Below are 25,401 nucleotides of genomic sequence, written 5' to 3'. Positions count from 1 at the left end.
TTATGATAGAAATTTCTCAACAGCTTCAAGGAACTCCGTGGACGAGCTAAGCCCTTCCAAGTCCAGCAGATTGCCCTTTTTGTCATGAAAGTGGAATAATTCAGCCTCTTCCTCTTCCAGTTCCTCTTGAAATAGGTTGGTCTCTGAGGTAGGAATGATGATGATGCGAGGGACTGTATTGCTAATGATAGAACCCAGGACTCCATCAACTTGACTTTCTTGAGTTGCCATCTGTGAAGCGTCTGAGTCTCCTGCTCTGCTGACACCGTTGCTATTCAAGCCAACAGGCAGAGAAGCTGCTTTGAGGGAGCTGGTCACGAGCATTGCAGGGGGACTGCGTAGGACTGACCGCCCGAGCACCTTCTCCAAAGAGCCGGAGGAGAGAGAAACCTAGAGCGGAGACATAAGCTTTAGTGTTGTCATACAGCCTATGACTATTAAAACCAGTATTTGAAATTCACTACCACTAGTGGCTATGTGAGTCACCAGTCATATTTTCTGAACACCTGAACCATCAACTAGAAAGAGAGAAAATCACAATGTGTTAACATCTATAGCTTGGAAAGCAAGATGTTAAATGAAGCAAAAGGAGGTGTGCTCAAATATCAACAGAGACCAAAAAGAAGAAAAGAAAAGCCCATCCCTATATCTGACTTATTATATATTTAAAAAAAATATTTCTCCATTTTTAACACATCTCAAGGTACTGTATAATTGTACTTCTCTCTCGTGAAAGAGATCTCAGATAAGACTCAAGTTTCTTGTGACAATTTCTATTATGGTGTCCCCAAAAGGCTCCTGCCATTGCCGCGGGGCAGTCGGGGGCTCTGCGTTCATAAGTTGGACAGTACCTCCAGCAACAAAGAAGGGAAAAACAGCAACTGTGATTTTGCTTTGCTAACCATTTCCCATCTGCCTGTTTTGAGAGAACTCTAATTTCTAACTTGGCCCTGATGGCAACTCTCCGATGACCTTTCCATAACTCTTTGTGCAAAACCAGAGTAAATTAAATAAACTTCGAAAGTCTTAGTTAATATTTAAATACCCTGGCAACGGAAGGCATGAATGATCAATTTTGACCTACTTTAGAAAATGACAGTTAAGGTTATAAAATCAGGAAAGGTTATAAAATCAGAAAAGCTTATAAAGTCAGATATAGAGAGAAGTTAGAAGTCCCACCTTCATGGGGAAAATAAACATTTAAAGTCAAATGTGTTTTTTACTTCATTATGATGTGTATTTCTATAAAGCCTAATGGAATTCAGAGTACGGCTAAGCTTTACACAAATTGTTAAAAAGCATCTTTCAGTGTTATGGTTCTATTTGTTTCTCTTAATATGATTGTAAAGTGTGTTAATTAGCTACAAAATCTCTCCATAGCTTGACCTTCCCATAGCAGTTTCGTAAAATTTTTCCTCTGTTGCAGATATTTCTGTTCCAGTGATAAATATCATTAATTCAACTTTAGGCTTCTTGAAGCATTCAGGCATGTAATTCCCATGGATTTATAGGGGTTTGGTGATGAAACATCTTTAAAAAATGTTAGATCAGTTTCTAGCATGATTACAGCCCAGCAGGGGCTTTAATCTTGTCCCCCCCTTGTCTCCACCTAATCCATGGCCTGTGACACTGCCTTTATACTGACAAACTAAACAGTTCCTTAAATCAAAAAGGGAAGGGGGTTTGGTGTCTTTTTTTTGTTTGTGTTTTTCTTTATTATTTTATTTATTTTTGGGGGGGGTTGTTCTGTTTTGTTTTTTAAGATTTAGGGGTCATTTCCTCAGTCTTAGCAAGTAGTTTGACAGAATATGTTATTGCATAGCATAGGTCGAGGTCTGATTTTACAGACAGAAAACCAAATACATTTGTTTTTCACAGAAATTTTGGGGTTTTTTTGAAAACGAACAACCTCAGAGTTTTTGGTCTCTCTCCTCCCCTTATCTCTGTCAGTCCAGGTTTAAAATTAGATATTGGTATATACTGCAGCATAGTTTTTCTGAGTAGTTCTACTCCAGAAGCAGGAATCATTTACCAATCCCTATCAATAACGATTTCTCCAGCCGCTGCACCTACCCGAATGGAGGGAAGTGCAACGTGCTAAAAAAAGTTACAGAGAAGGAAAGTCTGTTCTTCCAAACCAACGATAACAATAGAACAAAAAAACCCCAAACTTAAAACCGCTCCTGTCTGCTTCAAGGGCTGCTTTCAGCACAGCAGGAAGGTTTCTGTTGGATATGGCTTAGTGGGCAGGACACCACTTCCACGGGGTTTTTTTAATAGTTTTCACGCCTGCTAATTCCCTTGACACAAAACTTGGATGCACAGAGCACACTTGGCAACTCTCCTTTGAAATCAAGCATCCAAACCTATCTTATCCTCATAACACATGCCTGCATTTTAGTGCTTCTAAAAAGACCTCGTCACTGCCACGCCAGGTTGCCAGGTGTCAGTCTACATCAAGTCTGTTACCATCCTAACTAACGGCAATAAGTCATGGGGCTGGATCATATCTTCCTGGCGGCACAGAAGAGAGTCCCATGCGTTTTTATGCTCTGGAAAGCACCAAGCCCAGGACACTGATCGGCTTTTTTACTTTCACTTGGGGGATGACTTTTCTTTTTTGACAACCCATCTGCAACTGTGCGTTAAGGAGAACTGATCTCGGTCCATAAAAAGAATTTAGAGGTACACCAATTTTGTAGAGGTTGTTGAGATCATCTTCTTAAAGAAAGTGAAGGAAGTGTAAGATTCTTTTCCTAAAAAAAAAATTCATATTTTGTTAAATCAAAAAGTTAGGTGACCCCTCACAAAATTCACACTTTTATTTCCATAAGTGAGCATTTTTGGAAGTGCCGTAACTGGAATTCAGTCATAGACAACCCAGTAATGCTATTAGAACCTTAAAATAAATATCTAAAAATGCAGTGGGGTTTCTTTAGGGTTGGTGTTTTTTTAAAAGTAAACGGGTGGCCTTAGAGTGAAACACTGCAACTGAGCTTGACAAATAAATATTTACTCTGATAGAATGAATATTCATGCATTTAGCTGACACACAAAGGAGCTTCATGCCACACAGGAATCTGCTGAAAATACTGAGAAAAGCAAATGAGGCTTTGAACATTCAGTGTGAATAAACTCCACACAGGTACCTCAGTGAACACCACTGAAACACTCAGCATGAAGGTACCCTGTTTAAAAGTTATTTATCAAAATAATCCAACAGATGTCTTTCAAAGACAAAGTATAGTATTTGTGGGCTACACAGTTACTAAATTGCAGAATACAGAAATATTTATTGTGTTACTGAACACTTTTACGCAACCACCTCAGATTTATTTTCCTTTTACTTCCTTGTGAGGCTGAAAGCCGGTGGCTCTCCAGCATCTGGAGACAACCTCTTGTCTTTGCCAGTTGCCTACCACCTTGGACTCACTGGGCTACTGATGGAGGGCAGCGGAGGTGGGTAGTATATTTGAGCCTGTGTTGCCTGCCACCACATTTGAAGCTGTTGTTTTTCCATCAATACTATTCACAGTTACAGGAAAAGACCAATGTTTCTGAGGACTTCATCTTAAGGAGACACATGAAAGATGACAGGGCAGATGCATGCAGGAACTGGGTCCTCAGATGGCTGGAGATTTCCAGAACAGCTTCTGCTTTGAACTATGCTGTCTCTAGACAATTAGTCTCAGAGCTGGAAGGGAGCACAGGGGACAGAAGCAGATGCTGTAGCTGCCCAAGGTGTGGGTGTTTGGTTACGCACACTAGAGTAACCCCATGAAAGGGTTCTTCCATCAAAAAACGTGTGCTGCTCAGTCCAGTCACGGGCAGGGGATTGCAAGTACTTTCTTTTCTTGAAAATGCAGCACTGATATATGCTTGACATTGTGCCACCCATACAAATACTCGTTTTGAAACTGGTGTTACGGTTCTGGCAGAAGCTGACTCGCGGGTGACTTACTGCTCTCATCCTCAGCACCTCCTTAGGGAACAGGGTGCTCCTCAACCGCAGGACACCAAACCTCAGTGGTTTGGGCAATGAGTGTGATGCATCTGCAGAAGATGCGCTGAGTACTCACCGTCTCCTCTTTCAGTGAGGGAAGGGTGGCAGCTGCCAGACTCTCCCACCCTTAGGGAGAAATGGGACTTTCTTTCTCGTCTTCCCCCTCAACAAAAATAAAATATTTTAATGTACACTGAAAAGAGGAAAAAGGGTGGCTTCTATCATGTCAAACTCTGTTTTGCAACCCTGCCTTTGTAATAAAAGTAGGCTGCCACAATGTAGACATGAGGGTCAGGATGGGAGGAACCAGAGCTGGGGCAGATAAACATGCAAAGGGGCAAAGAAGTCAACTTCTTACATTTGATGCTACTGACTTAATGCAGCTTTAGAGCTATGAGCTGATGCTGGCTTTCCAAAAAACAGGCGACATATCATTAAGAAAAGTTAGTAAGGCATTATTGACATTTTTATTAGTTACCAAAAAAAAAAATCAAAAAGAATTAACAGCAATGTTGAAGAGGACATCAGAATCAGTATAAATAAAGCTTACAGATGGAAGAGACTGGTATAAAGGCTGAATTATTATTCCAGAAATGACATACCGTAACAAGATTAACAGTAAAATGGGGAGTCCCCAGCAGAGACATTTTTCCTTACCTTTTCTGCAGTTGCTGCATCACAGCTGCAGGTCTTTGGGATCAGGTCTCTCTTCTCCTGTCTCACACTTGTTGAGAAAGAATGACTCCGTCGAGGCTGCAGTTTCTTATGAGCTGGTTCTACAGGGTCAAGCTCTACATCGCTCCAGGTCTAATCACAAATGATGAAGGATTTCACACAGTTACATTCTTTCTCAAATTCCAAAAGTTCTCAAACTCTAGCAGAAACAATGCACACTTACAGGAAAATAAAGCTTTTCTAACACAGGTCTCACACTCAAAACTCCCCTGGGGAGAGGCTTGATTTTTAATCTTGTCACTTACCGCGGACTATTTTTCTGAACAAAAAAAATCTTTGAAATACTGAAAAATTACTTAATCTCTTTTCATCAGGATGTTTTTCAGCTTTTTTTTATCTCATTGCTCATGCAATGCTTTTAGCTGCATAGCACCTGAAGTCTAAAGGTGGGAGCAAGTACAACCAATCTGTTTAATATGGCTTATGGTATTCTGTATGACCATTAGCTGGTATAAAACCATGGGCACGCACAGGTCCAAACCCACATTTGTATACATCCCAGCTGGATCCCCAGAACACCTGGGGCTTCTCAAGCCCCATGAGCTTGCTTCTTCTCTGAACTGTCCTCCCATGGATGGGAGGCAATTGATGGGCTCTACACTAATTTCCCAAGCGCATGCCAGTAATGGAGCATGATTGTGACATTGCAACCATGCCGTTCCATTTACAGGCTTGGGCAGAGGCCATCCATCATCCCTAACTTTGTGGTGACTTTATGATTGAATATCAATGATGAGATCATTGCACTGTTTTCCACACCAGCTTTTAGATATGGATAGATAGATAGATAGATAGACAGACAGACAGACAGACACACACACAGACAGATAGATAGGTCTTCACACAAGTGGGAAGCTAGTGCATAATTCCAATGCATCACCTCATACATCTGTGTCTTGCCACCTGTTTATTTCTCTTCCCTTGTAGAATCAAACTGTAAATGCAACTGTATGTGACTGATGAATATGTTGGGTCGCTACACTAACGTGTACTAACACACAGAGGAAAGCGTTGGTGGCAACAGCTGCGTCTTTTACAGTGTTGCTGGTGTCATTCCTGCCCATCAATACTTTCTTGGAGCATTCCAAAATTTCAGTCGATGCTGCTGTCACTTGAGAGTCGTTGAGCTTAGCTTTTATTTCAGCAGCTGCTGTTTCAGGTAAAATCTGTACAGCTGCACTGGGCTGTCAGTGGCCCCAAGAACAATTACCTTTGGCTGCATCAACTCGGCACAACACAGTGCCGCACATAGCTAACAGCAGGTGCTTTGTTTGAGACTCCTAAGCCAAAGTTGTGCCAAAGGCTGAAGCCTTTTATCCTCATTATCCCACCTCTAAGCAGCAACGCCAACCAACCACACACAATGTTGTGCTAAGCCTAACAAACCAAAATCGAGTACTGACCAACAGTGAAGAACAGAAAGCTTCTTGGATCAGGATGGGTGATCCAACAGAAATTACCCAATGTGACATCAAACAAAGGATTAATGGGGAGAGAAAGAAGTCAAGGAAAATTAAAAGGTAAAAGGGGCAAAAAAGTTTGGAAATAAGTAAACGAGGAGCCTCCCTCTTTTAAACTATGTCAACACATTTCTGTTTCACTACACGTACTATCTACAACCAGTGATGAAGCACAAGTGTAAGCAGACAAGTAGTCCCATGATCTCAGGAGGGATACACATATGTATGGGTGCTTTGTTTGCTCAAGCTGTTAAGCAATGCCAAACAAAATATACTCTTTTTTTTGGTAGGATATTGGAATGTTGCATATACTAACCTCATATTGTAAGGATAATCTGTGAATTTTACAGTTTATAAAATCATCACAGTTGATACTCTCAGGCATCATAGTGTAATCAGTGGTCTGTGAATGGAATTAAATCAGCAGGATAGATTATGTCATTTTCATTTACGTTGCAATAGAAAAAATTATGCATTTATTCATATCTTCAAGAAACAAATGCTAAATTTCGTAGCCCATACAAAGTGAGCTATTTTTTTTTTCTATCTCATTAAGATCTTTTGCCCTCATATAGCAGCAACAATAAATATGAAAGTGCTCCCCATGCCCTGAAGACTATGAGAGCCTAGGAAAGCAAACGTGAGGATCCTTGTGCTGTGTGGTATAGTACAGCAGTGTCACACCACAAGAGTCCCATCACACACTTCAAACTCAGTTGGGCTCAAATCTGAACAACAGTGTGCTAAAAAAGGCTTTGTCTGGGCTAAGAGAGGCCTTTTGCTCTTCTATTTATTGTTTTAATTTAAAATAAATTTTGTGGTAGACGTATTTTATGACACAATACAGAAAAAACTTGTCACTTCTAGACCAGGTCTCTCCTGAGAAGTAGCTCACCCATTGCATGGTATTTAAACACCTACTAATTTTGAATGACAAAACACAAAACACGACAAGTGATCACATGATCCTTAATTATCATCATTATGACTTATGTGTAATACAATAACCTGCAGGCTGTTTAGTGATAGCAGGAAATGCTGCTGGGATATGTGATATACAGTCAAGAAAGTGAGAGAGGATCCACGTCCCCAAACAGTTCGTAACTTCACAAGCTGTATGGCTGAGGCTACCCGGTAACTTGTAATTAGTCATTCTAACTGGAAGTCTACCTGGTGCAACTATATGGCTAGCGTGCAAGAGATGCAGCAGGATGGTCTGCAAAGTAGCCTGTGTTTTGTAACGGGATGGATTCTGTTTCATTGGCGCTCAGGCAGTGAGCCTTCCCTTCAGGCACTTCAAGTGGATTTTTTGTTCTGTTTTTTGATTTCACAGCCAGAAGGCCTGAGTTTCTTGTCAGCACCCTGGGCACAGTGCTAGCATTGGCTGGGGCTGCCTGGTTTCCCAGTGAACAGTACATTTTTTTGCTCAGGTGTGTTTACTCTCTGTCTGCCATGAAAGAGTTTAGAAATCTCCCTGGTGCTGTTATCAGAAAGGAACAACTTCCATTCTCCAGCAGAAACTTCAGTACAAATTTATGTTTTTTAAGAATGGTGCACTGCTCATGCTGGTTTTCCTGATGGCCCTAGGTCCATTTCCAAATCCAGGACCCCAATCTTCCCCAAAATCCTCAACAGAGTTATGATTTCACTGAAACATAGCTCCGCAGTCTGACTCTGGGCAACAGCACCCTGAAAGCAGCAGCCTGCAGCCCCATCCTTGCTCAGACCACGGCCACCTGCCTCAAGGGGAGAGCCACGAGCTTATCACTCAGCCCGTCATGGTGACTGACACCTTCATGAAAGGTTATGGACTGCGGCCACCGCTCTCAGATGTATCACATGCCCAAGCTGAGGGCAGAGCAGCACGGGTCCCCTGGAGGTCCAGCCCCAGCCTGGTCTCTGCTGCGGCCACCATCCCTCCCTGGAAGCCACCTCCCCACCACCTCTGCGGGCAAGGCCAGCTTCTTGTGACTTACAGAGGCAGGCAAGGTCACGCCAAGAGGGCCTGGGAAGGACCCAAAGGGATCTTTTTATTTCTAACTCCTTCAATCCTCCTGCAATGAGACCTGGCTTCTATTTAATTCTGCTTGGTTGTGAAGGAGAGAAAGGGGTCACTCTGCCTTTTCCGGCCCTAACGCAATCCAAACTCACAGGTTGCACAGCCTGACTTTCTAACCTGTGACTCTTGCCTAGGGAAAGCCTCCATGCTATAGACAACTACTACTTCATGCTACACTTCAGCCAGACCACCAGCCTTACTGGGACTTGGGGTCTGCTGTTTGCAAAACACCCCTCTGACTCCAGGCATGGGAATCTTCCGCTCCCCATGGTTAAAATGCAGGGAAACAAATAAAAAAGTTTCCTGTCTAGAGAAAATGGCCTTCCTTTAAAACAATAAACCAGCTATTGGATAGGTTAAAAAACTTTGGATGGAGATGGTTTTCCTGTCCTCCAGCCTCACCAGGCACTGAATTATGTAGCAAAGGGTTGGTGACATGGAGAGTACCTGACAATGGTCTTTCTAATTCACATTAAAGACTTAACCCAAACATACATGGTCCCAGGAAGCATCTGAGTCATGCAGATATGCTGGCCTGGATGTTTTTTCTGATCAGAAATCATCATGCATGAATTCCCAGAAAGGTTTTGCAGAAATGACCTCATACGACCCAAAAAACTTAGCTACCCCCCCGCCCCCCCTTCTTTTCCATTCTCTAATTTTGAATATGTATTTATAGAGTCACTAATTTTGGGAGTAAGAGAAATGTTATACTCCCTTTCCTTCGTGGAAACAATAAAAGACTTACAGCTTCTCCAGTGGAAACTGACGAAACGCAAGTGCTCTTGGTCCTGCCAGCAAGAGATTGATGACTGGAGAGAGAGGTCCTGAATGACGATTCATTTATGGACCCTCTCAGGAGGTCATTCTTTGATATTCGTATTAGGAACCTCAGGCAGGGAACAGCATTGTGGATGGTTTTTCTGAAGGAAAATGAGAGAAGAAAAAACCTAAATGGCACATTGACGAGGCAGTTTTGCAAATCACGTGGTGAAAGTACCGTTTCTTTCCATAACCTCAGCACGGCTTCTGTTTTGATTGAGGAGGTCTTAAAGACTACATGGAAACAGCATGGTACATCTAGTGGAAACTACTCAACAGGCTGAAAGGAAAATAGCAGGTGGCTTCTGGGCCTTGAATCAAAACACACATGGAAGTGCTGCATGGATAAGTATTAAGAATTGAAAATATCTTGAAAAGCATGATTGCTTCTGATTTAATTAAAAAGTTAACACAGAAAACTTTCAGGTTAGCTAGTACGAACATCTTCTCTGTGCAAAGGCACAGGAAGAGTGGAAAAAAGGAAGGGGGAGAGGGCCAGAAAGATCAGATATTGTATGTCTGTGTCACAGCATCTCCTGTGAGCTCCTATCGGAAATTAACACTCCATACAAGCGCAGAGGAGAAGGATGATCTAGGCCCCAAAGAACTTAAAACCTACTTTATTTATTAATTAATAATCTCAGTAATGGTTGTAATGAGAATATTCCTCTTGGCCTCAGCCCTGGCCCTGCATGGAGCAGAAGAGCCCAAACGCCTCCCCTGCAGAGTGCCAGCTGCAGAATGCTCCTCGCTGCCGCTGAGGACCGGCAGGGCATTTGGCATAACACCTTCCCCAGTGCCTCCCAAGCCATTATGTCAGCCCAACAGACAAGGTAATACTGGCACAAATCGAAATGAGCAAGTCAAGAAGAGAGGCAGCAACAAGGCGTATGGAAAATAACGGATATGCAGGACTTACAGATCAGGGGAGGACGGCAGTGTATTGACTTTACACTGAGACACAAGTCAAGTGGGTGTATACTGTGAAATCTTTGCTTCTATAGTTACCAGGTTTGTTGAATAACTAGTACATTTAAAATCGTAATTTTCACTCTGAGGAAAGATCACAAGTGTTAAAGTCTCAGAGACCTGATTCTGGGATCACAAGATGAGATCGCTAGCTGCCAATCCTCTCTAGCTTCAAAGGCAACTGAACAAGCAGCTCTGTGCCTACAGAGTGGACGAGGACTGAAGAAAGCTTTCTGTCCGCACCATTGTTCCCAATTCTGCCGAGATGCCTGCCGGTGAGCTGGCAGAGCCTCACCGAGCTGCTTGGGCATGCAGGAGGCTGCCCACATGGTGCTGGATTAAAAAAAAAGAGCTAATGTTGTGCAGAAAATAAAAAGTTTTGAGAAGCAGCAAGGGTTTATAGGACACAGGAAAACGCCAAGCCCCCATAAGTTAATTTTCATGTGGAAGATCTCAGGCTGCTGCTGAAAACGCAGCTGCCAGCTTTTTTCCCCAGCTGAGAAGCTGAACCACTTCCCTCAGACATAGGCTTTTGATGTCTATCACAGCCTACCTGGGGCTGTAAACCATCCAATAACTTCAAGTTAGTGTAGAACATACCATCCTGTTTATTAAGTGGGATTTCATGCAGAGACCTCCTCACGCTGGAGGTTCAGGAAACATATGCCTGATGGTGAAAATTCAAGAATAGCATAAGAACATTATTGTTGATGTCTTGAGGGACCAGAGCTTCCATTTTACTAGTATTTGGAAGGACTGTTGAGGGACATTTTGTGGGCTGAGATGAAAGCATGGATTTTGAAGGGAGTTTTAATACTGTACATGCGAAATACAAAATAGCTATAAACTTGAGGTACTTATTTAATGATATTTTTACAATCATCTAAAAGAGTCACCCAAAGTCAAATATGTAGTAATTGCAAACAACTCCTTAAGAAAATATTGCAAATCAGGATTATTTGTGATTATTCCGTTGTTTATGATGAAGCCATTTTGAACAAACAATTTTTGTAAAATTGTGCTTCACTTGGGAGCAACTTGGAAACATGGAGATGCAGAATTTCCCCATTTGCTACAAATGAATTATTGTAAAACCTAAAACTTCCAAAATCTAAGGAAGTTTCTGCAATAACTCTAACAACAACCAAGAGATGCTCTCTACAGCTCATGTAGGGGTTGTTAAAGGAGTGAAAACTTTCTTCGCCGACAAAACAGCATTTCCTAAATTAAAACTCTGTATACATTCCTTACTTACTTACTCACATTTGTTACTTCCAGTGATACCTGTCAGAGAGAGAAGTGTTTTTCATACTGGTAGGGAGTGGGTGAGCAGGAGGGTATGTAACAATTAACCTCTCAGACCAGTTCTTAAAAGCCAAATGCTAGCATAAAGGTCACCATTACATTTTCAGTTACATTCATTGTAATGTATTTTTTTTAATTGCTTGAAGTCAGAAAACGCCACAAAAAGTCTTGTTTGATTTGTTGGGGTGTTATGATGCAGCAACAGCAATTCTCTGTGCAAAAAAGCAGCTTGCTTTGGTAGCGTTACATCGGTTTGAGACACACGTGATCTCTTTAGATCCTGATCTCTAGGTGCTTCTTTCTAGAAGGGTTTGGAAAAGAACTTAGATTTAAGCCAGTTCAAGTAGTGCCAATAGAAAATGGCAATTCATTCTCTCCCAAACCCTTAAGTCTTGGGCCTGAGCAGACTGGCCCGTTAATCCATCTTTGGATAAATGACTTTGAAGGCATAATGTGAATTATTAGAAGATATGGAAACTATCCAGAAACCCTGATCTTTACCTACATATTCATTATTGACTGTTCAAGCAAAGTTGGTCCTGCCAATGTATTTTCACCAGCTTGTGTACTGTAGCTGCTTTTTCAGTTTTAAAACTGCACGCTTGATTCGTCACAAGGGACCCAACATTACTTCTTTTCCTGACTGGATGATGACCAAGTCTATAAAATGTCTTCAAAACAACTGCATAAACACTCCTCTTGTTGATATGTCTCGAAACACAAATTAAGAATCAGGAAACTCCCCCTCCATTTTAAGAGAGTCTCTGAAATCCTGTTGTGGACTCCAGCCTTTTTCTTAATACAGTCTTACTTGGAAAAGTCAATGCTGGTAGGAAAAACACTAATTGAAGCAGTTCGCTATATACTATCTGCTTTGAAAACACTCTCTTGACCTTGCAAAAATAGTATAAGGAATCACTGAACACAATAGCTTAGGGTCAAAAAAAAATAAATACCAGGTTCATAATGTGTCAGCCAGACACACAAATCTTCTTATTGAACTTCTGCAAGCCATTGGAGAGTAGTTATTCTTTTATTATAAACTGAAATGCTCTACAACCTTCAAAAACTAAGATGGGCTCAGGTTTTTGGAGCATGCAAAACCATGTTAGTTACGATAGCAGACATTTTCTAAGAGAACATGTTTTTACCATTTCTGGGGGTATTTCCATCAGCTTTCTGAGAAGCTTTAACTGTTTTTACAACCACAACTTCACTTCAAAACAATGAACTCTCTTTCCAGCTCCCAAATCCTAGTTTTCAGGCATTATAACCTAGCAGCTCTTCAAGGGCCAGACGAACCTCATACCAACGACTAACCCTGCCATCTAGTGGCACTTACGCGTTTATCACCACAGCATCCCCGTGTTTCATCCGAACTTCTGATGCAGCCTCCCTTTGTGGTAGATAGATACGCAGAAAAATCTAGATATGCTGAATAACAGTTCTGTTACAAGAATTTCTCCTTCTATATGACAAAGTATTTTTCACTGCCAATGTTTCAAAGCCACATTACGTACAGCTACAGGAGGAAATGGCAGGTTCTGAGCTGTTTCTTCTACGTGAGGTATAACTTCTCTGAGTACACTGCTGTGGGTGGTAAAGGTGAAAAAAAATATTTAGGAACCCACCTAATGCTGGATATAGGGCAGAGAACACAATGGAGTTGTATCCCTTTCCTTACATTAAACAAACAAACAAAAAACTCAAAAAACAAACCCCCAAAAATCTATTTTTGCTGGGTTTTTTTTGAAAACAAGTGTTTTAGACGTTTTAGCAGAAGTGACTGACTTTGCTAGTACTTGAACGTGTTTCTCAACTGAAGGTGAGAGGACATATCTAAATAAAGCATTAACTTAAAAAAAAAAAAAGTTCTAGCTTGCATAGCGCCTGGGAAGTGCAGGGCAAGTTTGTCCTTGTTTGAAACCATCCAGCAGAACACCATGCCAGCTTATTCCCTTGCAAAAGTACATTGTAACTCCTTTTAGGACCACGCAACTGAAGACGTAATCATTTTTGATGTGTCCATACTATGCCTGCCTCCGGGTCCTAGCTAGCTCAAAGACCAGGTGACCTTTCTGAAACGCAAGTTGGTTCCTTCTCATGCTTTCCCTAAATGTTGGGGAATGCTGATCCGGTCTCTGGAGACCAACTGGGATGCTCTAGAGAAGTTATTAAAGGAGGTTATAATGGACCTTCTTCTGCAAAGGGAAAGGTTTCTGATTCTTTGGAGGAGCGTCCTTTATGGTATATTAAATTATTCTATTCACGTAATCTTGTAGGTTTCCCATCAGAGCGACAGTGTGGAAACCTTTTTTTACAATGCATTGTTACCTTTCTAGTCGTCTACTCTGTGGGAACCAGTTATCTTTATACTCTCTATCCCTCACCTCACTGCAGTCACAGGGCCTGGATAAAAAGCAGAATTCATACCTTTCAGCTCAGAAACTCATTCATTGGCTGAGAGAGGCTTGAGAAGGAAATAAAAAGGCAAGAAAAGCGTAGGCTATCCCTGCAGCTTATTGAGACTGAATAGCATTTGAGTATTTGTTAGTGGAATTGTGCTGGGTTGGCACAGTGTTCTGCTTTAAAATATACAGTAATTGATATCTGTAATAATAAGTAGAATTATAGTATAATTTGCTTATGAAGGCATAGGTTCAGAAATATTTCATATATGAAAAAAAAACACTGAAGCGTTTCAGAGAAGTAATCAACATTGCTCTTTGCCCATTGAACCCCATTAGCGTAGTGTACAACTTTTTCTTTCTTTTTAAGTCAAAGCTATTATTTTTTCAAAAGGTAAAGAATGGAAAGCCTTTTCCCTGAAACAACTAAATGAAACAAATATGAAAAAAGCCTTTAGAAGAGACTCCTTTCCCCAAAGCAGGGTTTTTCAGAAATGTCTGCTTTATTCTTTGAAGGCAAATATTTGTTGATCAAAGTTAGCAAGCCTGCTAATGGAAAAGCAGTATTTCCAGAGTATTTGGAAAACTTTCTCATTTGCAGGGAGCCCTGTCTGGATTACTGGTCTCATACAACTCTCACTTTGCACAGAACTTCCATCAAAATGCTATTTGTTTCTTACAGAGCTTCTCCCAAAGCCCAGCAACTTGTTTACATTAGTACTGAAGTTGGTGTAAAGAGAATAACTTCAGTGCTTCAGAAAACTAAACCTCGAACATATGCATATATAGCTTCTTAAACTGGTGATAATGTGATTTTTGAACCTTGCTGGTTAGGACCTATTATCTGGAGAGTGCTCTTTAGTGACCATCCCTGATATGACAAAAGATGACCCTGAGTGTCACCACCACCTCCTCCTCCTGCTGGTCATGGCGTTGTGCAGGACAGAGCAGGGTTGTGAGTGGGAAGTAAGGTGAAGAAAGGGACTGTTCCCCTCTGTTGGTCACCCCTGAGGCCACGTCTGGAGTCCCACATGCAGTTTGGACTGCTCTCTACCAGGTGGATGCCTTGCAGGGTCTGACCACCCGGATCCCATCATGGGGTGGTTGGGGGGGAACGTGCATCGCATGGGGTGAGGCTGAGGGAACGGGGGTAGTTTGTTCATTGTAAAAAAACACATTTGCATGTACAGTTATACACATACCTATATGTTTACTGTACCTGTATCTTGGGTGAATTATTGCATATATGATGGGGTTGTAGATTGCAGAAGCTTTGGCAATAACTGCTGGCACAGATTTGGAATATGGTGTTAGGGTGTTGCCTCGACTAAAACAAAGCAAAAACATTACACACACAGCTATGCATGGATTAGTACTAAATTGCTAAAACATATTACTCTTTTTGACTGTTTTTGTGCTGTGTCTCTTGATAAGAAATACCTCTGAATTGTTAATTCATTCAAATGCATTCTTTGCTCGGATGACAGCCTTGTGTTTGACAGTGTGTACTTGGTTTCATTCATTTGGAAAAGATGAAAGATACACGAGTAATTAGTTATCTATTTGAGGATGACTAGAAACACAAAGAATCACCTTCCCTGTTTCTACACTAGGCAAAAAAAAGAAAAAAAAAAAGCAAAAAACCAAGACCAAACCAATAAAAACAAACAACCCCCATTGTGGCCATTTGGGAAAAGGGAATCACAATGAAATAGAAACCAGAATCAAACCTAAAAATCTTTCAGCAGCAACATCTCTGTTGCACAGTAGCGGGTATCAATGACTCAGTTGCAAACACTGCAGAAGGAAGAGAGGACTAGAAGTGGTCTGAAACCAATATCGTCCTCTTGACTATAACATCCCACAGTCACTCACATGTGATTAATGTCAGCGCAGGATAGACACAATTATTATCATAGAATCACAGAATGGTTTGGGTCAGGAGGCACCTTTAAAGATCATCTAGTCCAACCCCCCTGCCATGGGCAGGAATATCTTTCACTAGGTGAGGTTGCTCAAAGCCCCATCCAGCCTGACCTTGAAATCAATAACATCAACGACAAGACAACAGGTCCCTTGAGAGCAGAGCGCGGTTGGAGGAAGATGGGAGCTCAGGTGTGAAGATCCGGGAATTTAACCTCTTTCTTGTCCTCTGTCGGAGGCAGAAGTGTATAGTAGAAACCTCTTGAGAGAACGTGTATTAGGAAAGAAAAGATGTAACTCCTCTAATTCATTCAAAGAAAGTATCACAGGGGAGAGGAAACGACGTGTACCAAAAAAAGTGGCTAAAAACTCAATAGTTTTAAAATACATGGATAACCTGTTTCCTGGCTTTATCCACAAGGCTATGCTGAAGAATGCAACATCACCTCTAGCGTAATAACTATTTAAAACTCGTTCCAAAGGGAGATCTGTTTCTTGTGGGTGACAGCACTAGTCATACTTCAGAATAACCCATGCTCTTTGGATTTGGATTACATTTCCACTTACCCTGCCCAGGCAATCAAGGTGACGCAAGCATATGGAGACCAGGACAAGACAAACACAACGATGACCACAAAAGCAATTTTTGCCAGTTTCCATTCATTCTTCATGGACTGGGAGAGGTAGGATTTCCGGCTGCAGGACCCCAGCTTTTGAACGTCTCTGTGAGGAGAAAAAAATACAGATACGTCAGCAGGAGGGCAAAAAAGTGAGGTGCAGCATCTCAACGCATTCCCAGCAGTACGCAAAATGAAGCAGATTTTATCTTTGCCTGCTTTACTCTTTTGTCCTCTCATATTTAAAAATCTAGGAGATCTTTAATGTAGTAAAATTGTCCCATGTGTTTTGTCTGAGCTTTGAACACGCGTGGGACTGAGCCAGAAGAACCTCTGGGACTACAGGATGAGATTGCCATCTCCTTATCCTGACACAAGGAGGGTTTCAGGTTGGGAGGGTGAAGAAATTGGTATCCCTTGCCCTCCATTGCTCTCCCAGGTGGAGCAAGCTAAGACACAGATGGATCCAAAATAAAATCTGATGGCTTTTCCTTTTCAAGGGAGGAGCAGCTTGCAGAAATTCCAGCTCACAAGGTAACATGTGCTGGAAATACCCTGACTGCTCTGAGGAACTGGGCCCCAAATGCTTACGGGGACATTTTTACTTCCCTGCAGATTTATTCACTGGAGAAGAGCATCTTAAGGGGGAGTACAACAGGCAGTCCTAATATTTTTGCCAAAAAGCATCCCATGAAATTATCTTCTCACTTCAGACAAACACTTCATTAAAAATATTATTTTAAATGGTTTAGCATTTTATACCATTTACCATAGAAATAACAATATTTACATATCAGTGTTGTGAAATGAAGATACATTTCAGGCTGAAGACGGTTATTACCAGTCAGCAGAGTAATACATTTTTTCCTGGTGCACGGTGAACGTACCCAATAAAGTGAATTTACTGCACTAGTGAGCTAAAGGTTGTCCTGGTTTTGTCTGGGATAGAGTTAATTTTCTTCCTAGTAGCTGGCATAGTGCTGTGTTTTGGGTTTAGGATGACAATAATGTTGATAACATGCTGACGTTTTAGTTGATGCCCAGCAGTGTTCACACTAAGTCAAGGACTTTTTCAGCTTCGCATACTGCCCCGCCAGCGAGGAGGCTGGGGCGGTACAAGAAGTTGGGAGGTGACACAGGCAGGACAGCTGACCCCAACTGTCCAAAGGGAAATTCCATACACCATATGATATCATGCTCAACATATAAACAAGGGGGAAAGCTGGCTGGGGCAGGGCCGTTGTTTGGGAACAAACTGGGTATCAGTTGGTTGGTGGTGAGCAATAGCTCTTCATTTGCATCACTTCTCCTTTTTTGTTTGTTATTTTCCTTGTCATTGCAATTTATTATTATTGTTGTTGTTATTATTATTTTTTTATTTCAATTACCAAACTGTTCTTATGTCAACCCACGAGTTTTCTCGTTTCTACTCTTCCGATTCTGTCCCACATCCCACCGGGGTAGGGGGAGTGACCAAGCGGCTGCGTGCTGCCTACTGCCAGCTGGGGTTAAACCATGACAGAGGCATAGAAAAATCTTGTGGCCACTGTGCTTCATGGGTGTACAGGACACCAGTGTTTTAAGGACGCATTCTTTGCTTCTTCGCTTGATATCAAATATGCATCCAGAAAGCATAGTAAAAACCAAGACCACAGCCAGAAATAGAGCTCAGCAGAAACTTCAATTTAGGCGTGCAACTAAACACGCTTGTAAAAATGGAATTTAGCCTTGTGAAGCCAAATGACTTCAACAAGTGCCTGCAGATAGGCTCAAAGTAAAGCCATCGGAGCTGATGACACTGCGAGCAGCGGGAAGGACTCACAACTCCAGCTATTGTTGGATCAGACCAAAGATAAGACATGTGCTCATTAGGAGAAAAATAACTGACAGAATGAAGTTGCTTTAGAGATCTAACACCCTGCTGATACTTGATTTCAAAGATAGAGCAACAATTTGGAAAGAAAAAAAAAGTGTCCTAACAAACATAGCCAGATATTGTGCATGCAGTTGTGATGCTTGAGTGAACCACAAGGTTTTCTGGGATGTCTGCCTTAAATAAAACAACTGTCAAAAAATATGAGGACTGTTATGTTTACAGAGCAGCCCAAAGGCAGACGATGCCCCCATTGCTACATGCCATTTATCATCCCTTGGGGCTGAAAAGTGTGCTGGAATGCACAGGGACTGTGTTCCTTGTATTGTAAATCTGAAATACAAATAATCCAAACTATCAAATTATCTGATATACCGTTAATTACCACACTCTGGGCTAAGATTAGAACCACCAGAGACTTCTTTCCCTACTCTAAACTGCATACATCCATTCCAGTTTTTACATTGGCAAAAATATTTCTCCAGTTACAGCTGTTAATGAACTGCCACTTTATTTCCAATTTCAATTCAGAATAATTTTTGATTCAGATTTTTCTGCAGATAAAGAAATTGAGAAAATCTTCTAGTGCAAGAAAAGGGACATTTACTTATTTCAGTTACATTGCTTACCTGCCAGTACGTCTTATGGCCAGGAACATAAATAAATAGCAATGGAATATTATTATCAGGGGAATAAAAAACACGCAGCAACATAAAATCATGGTGTAACTTCTGTTTGCAGCAGAATAGGTTACATAGTCCCACGTACAGGATATCATCAAGCCCTCAGGCACATAGGAACCTATGAAATACATGGAACACATTATTTACACATACATCCAAATCTTGCACAATTGCTGATCCAACAACTGAGCAATTAAAATAAACCCTGTACTGTATATATAGTCTCCAAGAGCTATGCATGATGTATTATATGTGTGGTCTAAGAATACAAGTGCACACACGGAGAGGAGGTCCTGACTGCCAGACCCTGAGATATACCTAATACTCCACCTGCAATTTGTTCTGCTTAAATACAACCTGGGGGTAGGGGGGAGGAGGGTATCTGCACTGCAATAGCTGCAGATACACAGTACAACAGCAATCTATCAAGTGCTGGCTAGACAGCCACCAGAGAACTTATATAAAAAAAAAAAATCTCTTTCTTTTCATACCCCGAGTAAGGCTAAAACAGACCACATAGGGAACTCTAGAAGAGATAGACAACATACTCCACCCGAGGAGCGGAGCCACGCTCCATCCCAGCGAGTACAGCCACACAACAGCGATGACCTGGATGGTGCGTTTCTTTGAAGTCCACTGTATGGATCGCAGGGGCTTAGTGATCACAAGGTAGCGGTCAACAGAAATAGCCAATAAAGTCATCATTGAGGTTATTCCGAAGAGTGCCCCACAGAAAGCGTACAAGTCACAGCCTGAAGCAGAAGGTGGCAATGTCAGGGATTTTCTTAAAACCGATGCATGTTTTCTCTCTGAGCCTGACATGATAAATCTCCCATTTTTTCCAGGCTCAGGATTTCTCTTCCATTAGAAGAATTTTCTTAGCCTCACAGTTTCATAATTATTAAGTGTTTATTAGAAAAAAACACAATTATTAATAAAATACAAACATACGTATTTAACAAGTTCTATTCTCTACTGCTGGCTGCAACTGGGAACCTTTTGTCAATGGAAAACTGCCTCAAAGAAAATCCAATCTAATTAAAGTTACATTTTCCTGGACTGTTGCCGAATATATTGATCTTAACAGGCTGCAGCAGACATCTGTCTGCTAATGACAGATGGATGTTTCAAAAAATGACTTTGGTTTATGTAGCTTAAAAATGTAAAAGTGGTTTAAATTTGATGGCTAAAAGACCAGCTGTAAAACATAGCTCCAAGCTCCTATATTTAATAGCAGCACTTTTTTAAAAAACTGACAGATTTTACACGAAGCAGGGTTTTTCCCCCTCTTTGCATTCAGGCGTTGTGCTAGCAGATGAAAACTTGTAGAGTTAGACCGTCCCTCGTTTGATTCAGAAACATGTGTCGAATGATCATTCATTTTGGGGATCTTGCATCACCCCACGTGGTTATAGACAACAGCCCACTGGGTACGAGAGGCAATCGAAGTACCAGATTCAACCTTAAAGTAGACTTCTTCTAAAGTCTTTATAAGTAACCTGCAATTAAGGACCAAATCTCACTCAACCCAGATCAATTGCCTCATTCGTGGCAGCATGATAATTTACGCTGATTTTACCCAAGGGGATGAGCAAGACTGAAAACATCCTCAAACTAACGAAGACCCCTTCTGTGCTGCTAAATAACACATGGTCTCTGGACTTGCTCCACCAATACGTGACTGCTACTTGGTGCGAATTTTCACCCAGTGCTGTGATGAGCAGTAGCAAGCAGAGCATCAAGCCTTCTGAGGAACTTGCTATACTCTTAAACTTATACAGAAAAAAATATTTACAACTTAATAAAATTTTTCTACCCACCTTGAGCCATAGCATATGCCCTTACAACCTAAAGGGTAACATGATTACATGTTGATGTTGACTTCTTTCTCTCCAAAATAAATAAGACGAAAGAATCAAACCTATAACACAAAACATGTGCCACCATGCCGACTGACGATGCCAGCAACCTGGGTTGTCACTCAAAAGTCTTGTGCTGCTGCCTCCGCAGCACAAGGCAAGACAGTTATGGCTAAAATAGGTTGCATACAGTGTAGAGATGGTGAGGTATGAATTAGTGCTGAAAAGTACCTATATCTCCAAGTATCCACTCTCCGTGCAAGCTGTTGACAAAGCACATGGGTGCCTGAGAAGCCGACATCAGAAAGTCGCTCGCAGCCAAATTCATTATAAAGTAGTTTTGGGGTGTCCTCAGCTTCTTGTTGCTTAAAAACATGAGAAATATGTGGTTTTAAATAGACAAAGTGAACAGCTAACTTTATAACTTTGCCTACTAGCATAAATAAATACCATCTGGCTTGGAATCGGTGGTTACTTACAGTCAATCAATTGCTAATCATCAGTCAATTACTGCAGCTACAGATACAGTCATTTCAAAATGATGACTGACAATAGCAGGGGGGATAAAATTGATTGTTTTGTCTTCAGACTGAGGGGAATTCCAGCTGTCGTGAAAAATATGGATTTGTTAGGAGAAGAGCAGTTCCCTGTAAGAGCAGTAGCACTGAGCGTGTCCTGCACTGCACAAGACCAGGACCTGAAGCAGGCTGCAGAGCCAAAGGATCTGCTTTTGGTGAATTTTTGAATGCGGCTCACCACATTACCACTAACTAAATGACCTTTTGCAACGTGCTACGGCACAAGCAGAGCATTCACAGAGATTTTTTTAAAAAAATACTTTTTGTTCATACACATCTCATAAGAGATAACAAAACCACTCAGCTGCAGGTGAACAGGAAACATTAAACATCCCAACAAGGAGCTTAAAAGCAGCAGCCTGCCTGCAAGCAAACTTTATCCAAAGGAAAAAAACTTCACTTCCAGGTTTTTTTCTACATATCTTGCCACCTGACATAGTGTCACTTCTTAGGGATATCTGCAGTTACAACCTCCTAGGAAACTTTCAGCTGATATTCAAGATGACCCTTGTCTCTGGCTGAGAGGAATAAAGATGCTGGTAACGTGATAAAGAACCTTTCACTTTTACTTGGGGTTATTTGGTTGAATGTGCTCTTGTTGCTCCAATCAAATGTTATGTCCCGTTACAAAAGTTAAATTGATTTGCGAGTTCAGCTTACCCAAATCTACCTTCAAACTGGCACCTTTGAGAGATACCCTGAGAAGGTGCAATGCTGAACTAGTAATCCCTCAACCTGAACCGCTGTATTGGTTGCATGGCGAAGCAAAGAGCTTCGATACCTAGAGTTTGAATTCAGGACTTTTCACAGTGTCAGGTACATATAATAGAAAAAGAAGTGCCTTGGCGCACTCCGTGAGACACAGGGAGGAAGCAGAGTTTTACAAATGGCTTTGCTCTTGAAACCTGCATGCAGTAATTCTCAATAGTTGGAAATAACCGTTTCTTTTCCCCCAAATGCCTCCTTCAGTGTAGAAAGTTGAACAACTGAGACCTCCCTGATGTGCTTTAAAATATTTGCAGCTAACATGAATTTCTTTCCTCAGGCTGATAAAGAAATACTGAAGATGAAATAGAGGAAGCCATCTCAATGCTTCTGCAATTCTAAAAAAACCTTGGGTCTCATACTGCCTGCAACAACTGGGTGAGCTGCAAGAGAGAGGGGGTGCAGAGCTCACACCTTCACAAGTGCTTGTCTACATATGGAGATTTTCCTGCTTTGACAATTTTATGCTTTTATTATGCCAGCTAAAACAATCAAATTTCAAGAAAAAATGAGAGCTTGTGCTGCGTTTCAAAAATCATGAAGGCACCTACAAGTTGAAGGGAATTCAATTTCTCCCTTTTCTCATATTAAAAGCCAGTTATTCAAAATAACAGAACTAACTAATTTCTCTTAAACATTTATGAATAGGAAACTAATGCTTGGTTCATAACCCCACCAGTGTTTCTAGCATTGTAAGCCCCCTCAGCATCAACATGCATGATGACGGCAAGCAGTGAGCAAGAAGGATTTTGAAATCCAGCATCACAGTGTGGGACAGGAGGCGGCTATTCATTTTTTCCGTAAGATTTTTACATACTCTGGCTGCAGTAGCTTTGTCTGTCTATTACAGTGTCAGGAGCCAAGAGAGCACACAAACTGACAGAAATCCTATGACCTGCCTGAAGCAGGGAATACCCTGATGGCATGAGCTCATTTCATGTAACACATTGTTTTCTTGGTCCTTCCAGGACATCTGGGCTGCTAGAAAGAGCATCAGTTTTTGTCAAGTGTTTCTGCAAATTCTACACGGCTAGTGAAGAAGTCTGCTGTTTCTATCATTAAAAATATTAAACTCTTTTTAAAATTTTCAGTAGAGTTGTTAATAGAACACAGTATTTGGTTTCTCATTTTCTTTTGTTCCTTAAAACACGAGGAATTTACACTGAGGTTATTAGTGATAGGGGTGGAGTGTGTTGCCCTCCCCCATTTGATGCCATCAGCCCTTGCTTGGAGATTTAATCCAAGAGGAACCATCTGCACACAGGCACCGGTGAGCCCCAAGGCCAGTCAGATTAACCACAGAAGGAATTTTTGTACCTGTAAAACGCGTAGAGAACTAGGAGGTTTCCAATGATGCCAATGGAGCCAATAATGAGCACACATGTTCCTACCGTGTAAAGAACATGGTCGGGGACCTCTGTCTTGGTCACAGCGTGTGGCTGGGTGCCCATGTTCAAACCCTGAACAGAAAACAGAGGAAAAGGAGAGCTTAGCACATTCAGGATGGTTGTGTCACAGGGGACGCATGGTCATCCTGTTGAAGGAAGGCAGAGCACTCGCTTCCACGGTTCGTGCAAATCAAATACAGACCTCTGCGCTCATTTCACGTCCCCCATAATGAAGTTTCCCTCAAGTAGCCATCATTGCTTTAACAGCACATATTTATATTAAAGAAACAACAACAGGGAAAACAGACTGGAAAAAAATATTAAGGAAGTTGTGATGATGATGAGAATAAGGCAAAGATGTGCTGGCATAAAACTCGCTCTGCATAATTGCTGCACTTTGGGGCGCAGAGATAGCTGACAACACAATCTTCAGTTCAACAAGGAATAGCTTGTCATACTTTGGCTTTATTAGGAGCACTGATACCAAATCCCACACTTACAAACATTAAATCCCCCGGCTCTCCCCACGCTCCCTATCCACTAACTTAGTGCTGCAAAACCTGGGAATTCCCCACGAAAAAGGTAGGAAACAAGAGGTAAAACAGCAGCAGTAGTGTTGCCTGGGTAAGCATAAATACATTAAACATTCTTGACAGCTCTTTCACTGCCCTTTATCACCAGCACATGGATAAAACCTCACCAACTGTCTATGTATTTTTTTTTCCTTTTAAGCAAATTCAGATTTATCGTCTGTTAAATTCAGCAGCAGGGCAGCCTGCAGCTAATCCACTCAGCTCTCATTAGCGTTATCGATGGGAAGAGTCTGAATTGCTCGATATTCTTATTTACCAAGTCAGAAGCAGCTAAGCCTTGCAGAGCACTCACACATGTGATCAGATCTGGGTGGCTTAGTCAAAGGTATGGCACCTTGTCACAGCTGAGGACCTGCTCCGCATCGCCACTGCGCAGCTCAGCAACGTGCGGGGCATGGGACAAGGCTGATTTTGGCCTGCAGGAGAGGAGCTGGGTGACAGAACAGTTTCAAGATGATGACTGTCACCCCACTGGTAGTATTTAAGGGATGAGAATGGTGAGAACAGTTTATTTTTCCCCCCTGTCACTAGCTCCTCATCTCCCACTCCACTGCTTCTCCTTTCTGCCTTCTATTATTCCTTGTTCATCTATAAGTGCATACACTACAGCTCCTTCCTTATACAACAGTTCTAGCTGTGGGCATTATCCCCTTGACTACGTGATCCTATTGGGCTGCTCCGTGGGGCAGGTTGGATTTGGTCATAGGAAGCACATGGTGAGATGCATAGCATGACCCAAAACCAGCGGGTCTGGAGCAGAAATGGTGACAGCAAAGCTCCTGGGGTTGAAGCGATGTTGTAAATGGTACAAAAGCTATTGCTTCAAAGCAGAAAACTGCTTTCAAGCTTTCTCAGTGGTCTGACAGACTCTACACGTAACAGGATGGCTGCTGCCAACGTGACACTTCACCAAAGATAACATCGCCGTAAAAGTAGAAAGAAATGAAAGGGGGCGTCTGCTGGTGCTGGCTGCACCAGGGGGCTGTCACTGCCATTCCCAGCGGTTAAACAGCGAGAAAAAAATATCACCCTGTGAAGCATTTACCCTTGCAGAAGGTGCGAGAGGTAGCGTAAGAGCGGGCAGCACACAGGGAGGTGGCCCGGGGAGGAAACGCAGCTGTGGCCGTTCGGTGACACCAGGCACAGACGGTGCCGCGCTTGCAGAGCGGGGCTGCCTGGGCACGCAAACTAACCACGGTAAACTCCTTTCCTCTTCCCTCAAATCTAATCTTCTTAGCAGTGCACGTGCGCTAAATTGGAACCCTGCCTCATTTCTGGCAATGCATACCAAAGAGGCTAAACTGGGGAGAAAGGAAAAAGGTCCCTTTTTACCTTCCATTCCAGCTTATCTGTTAAGCACG

General features: G+C 41.9%; 1 protein-coding gene across 1 annotated transcript; it reads right to left on the bottom strand.

Moving 5' to 3' along the window:
* LOC128910254 (melanopsin-like) lies at positions 1 to 23,519 on the bottom strand. Its single transcript, XM_054203240.1, has 10 exons — positions 23,377 to 23,519; positions 20,948 to 21,081; positions 19,406 to 19,609; positions 18,804 to 18,975; positions 16,252 to 16,407; positions 14,981 to 15,088; positions 9,006 to 9,180; positions 6,515 to 6,601; positions 4,661 to 4,810; positions 1 to 390 (listed from the first exon to the last, which is right to left on the bottom strand). The coding sequence occupies exons 1-10, from the start codon at positions 23,508 to 23,510 to the stop codon at positions 1 to 3; spliced, it is 1,710 nt and encodes a 569-aa protein (XP_054059215.1). The 5' UTR covers positions 23,511 to 23,519.
* Positions 23,520 to 25,401: the final 1,882 nt, after the last annotated feature.

Source organism: Rissa tridactyla, chromosome 5 (assembly GCF_028500815.1).
Source record: "Rissa tridactyla isolate bRisTri1 chromosome 5, bRisTri1.patW.cur.20221130, whole genome shotgun sequence".
NCBI lineage: Eukaryota > Metazoa > Chordata > Aves > Charadriiformes > Laridae > Rissa > Rissa tridactyla.
Note: the sequence above shows the minus strand (reverse complement) of the source record. Positions and strands in the feature narration are given on the sequence as shown.

What these genes read in the sequence shown, in the direction of transcription:
- LOC128910254 (XM_054203240.1), bottom strand. Translation starts at nt 23,510, where the DNA reads ATGGGCACCCAGCCACACGCTGTGACCAAGACAGAGGTCCCCGACCAT. An exon ending in GGCTCCGCTCCTCGGGTGGA is followed by an intron (nt 18,976 to 19,405) that starts GTATGTTGTCTA and finishes TGTATTTCATAG; the next exon opens with GTTCCTATGTGCCTGAGGGC. An exon ending in GATTATCCTTACAATATGAG is followed by an intron (nt 4,811 to 6,514) that starts GTTAGTATATGC and finishes ATTTGTGATTAG; the next exon opens with ACCTGGAGCGATGTAGAGCT.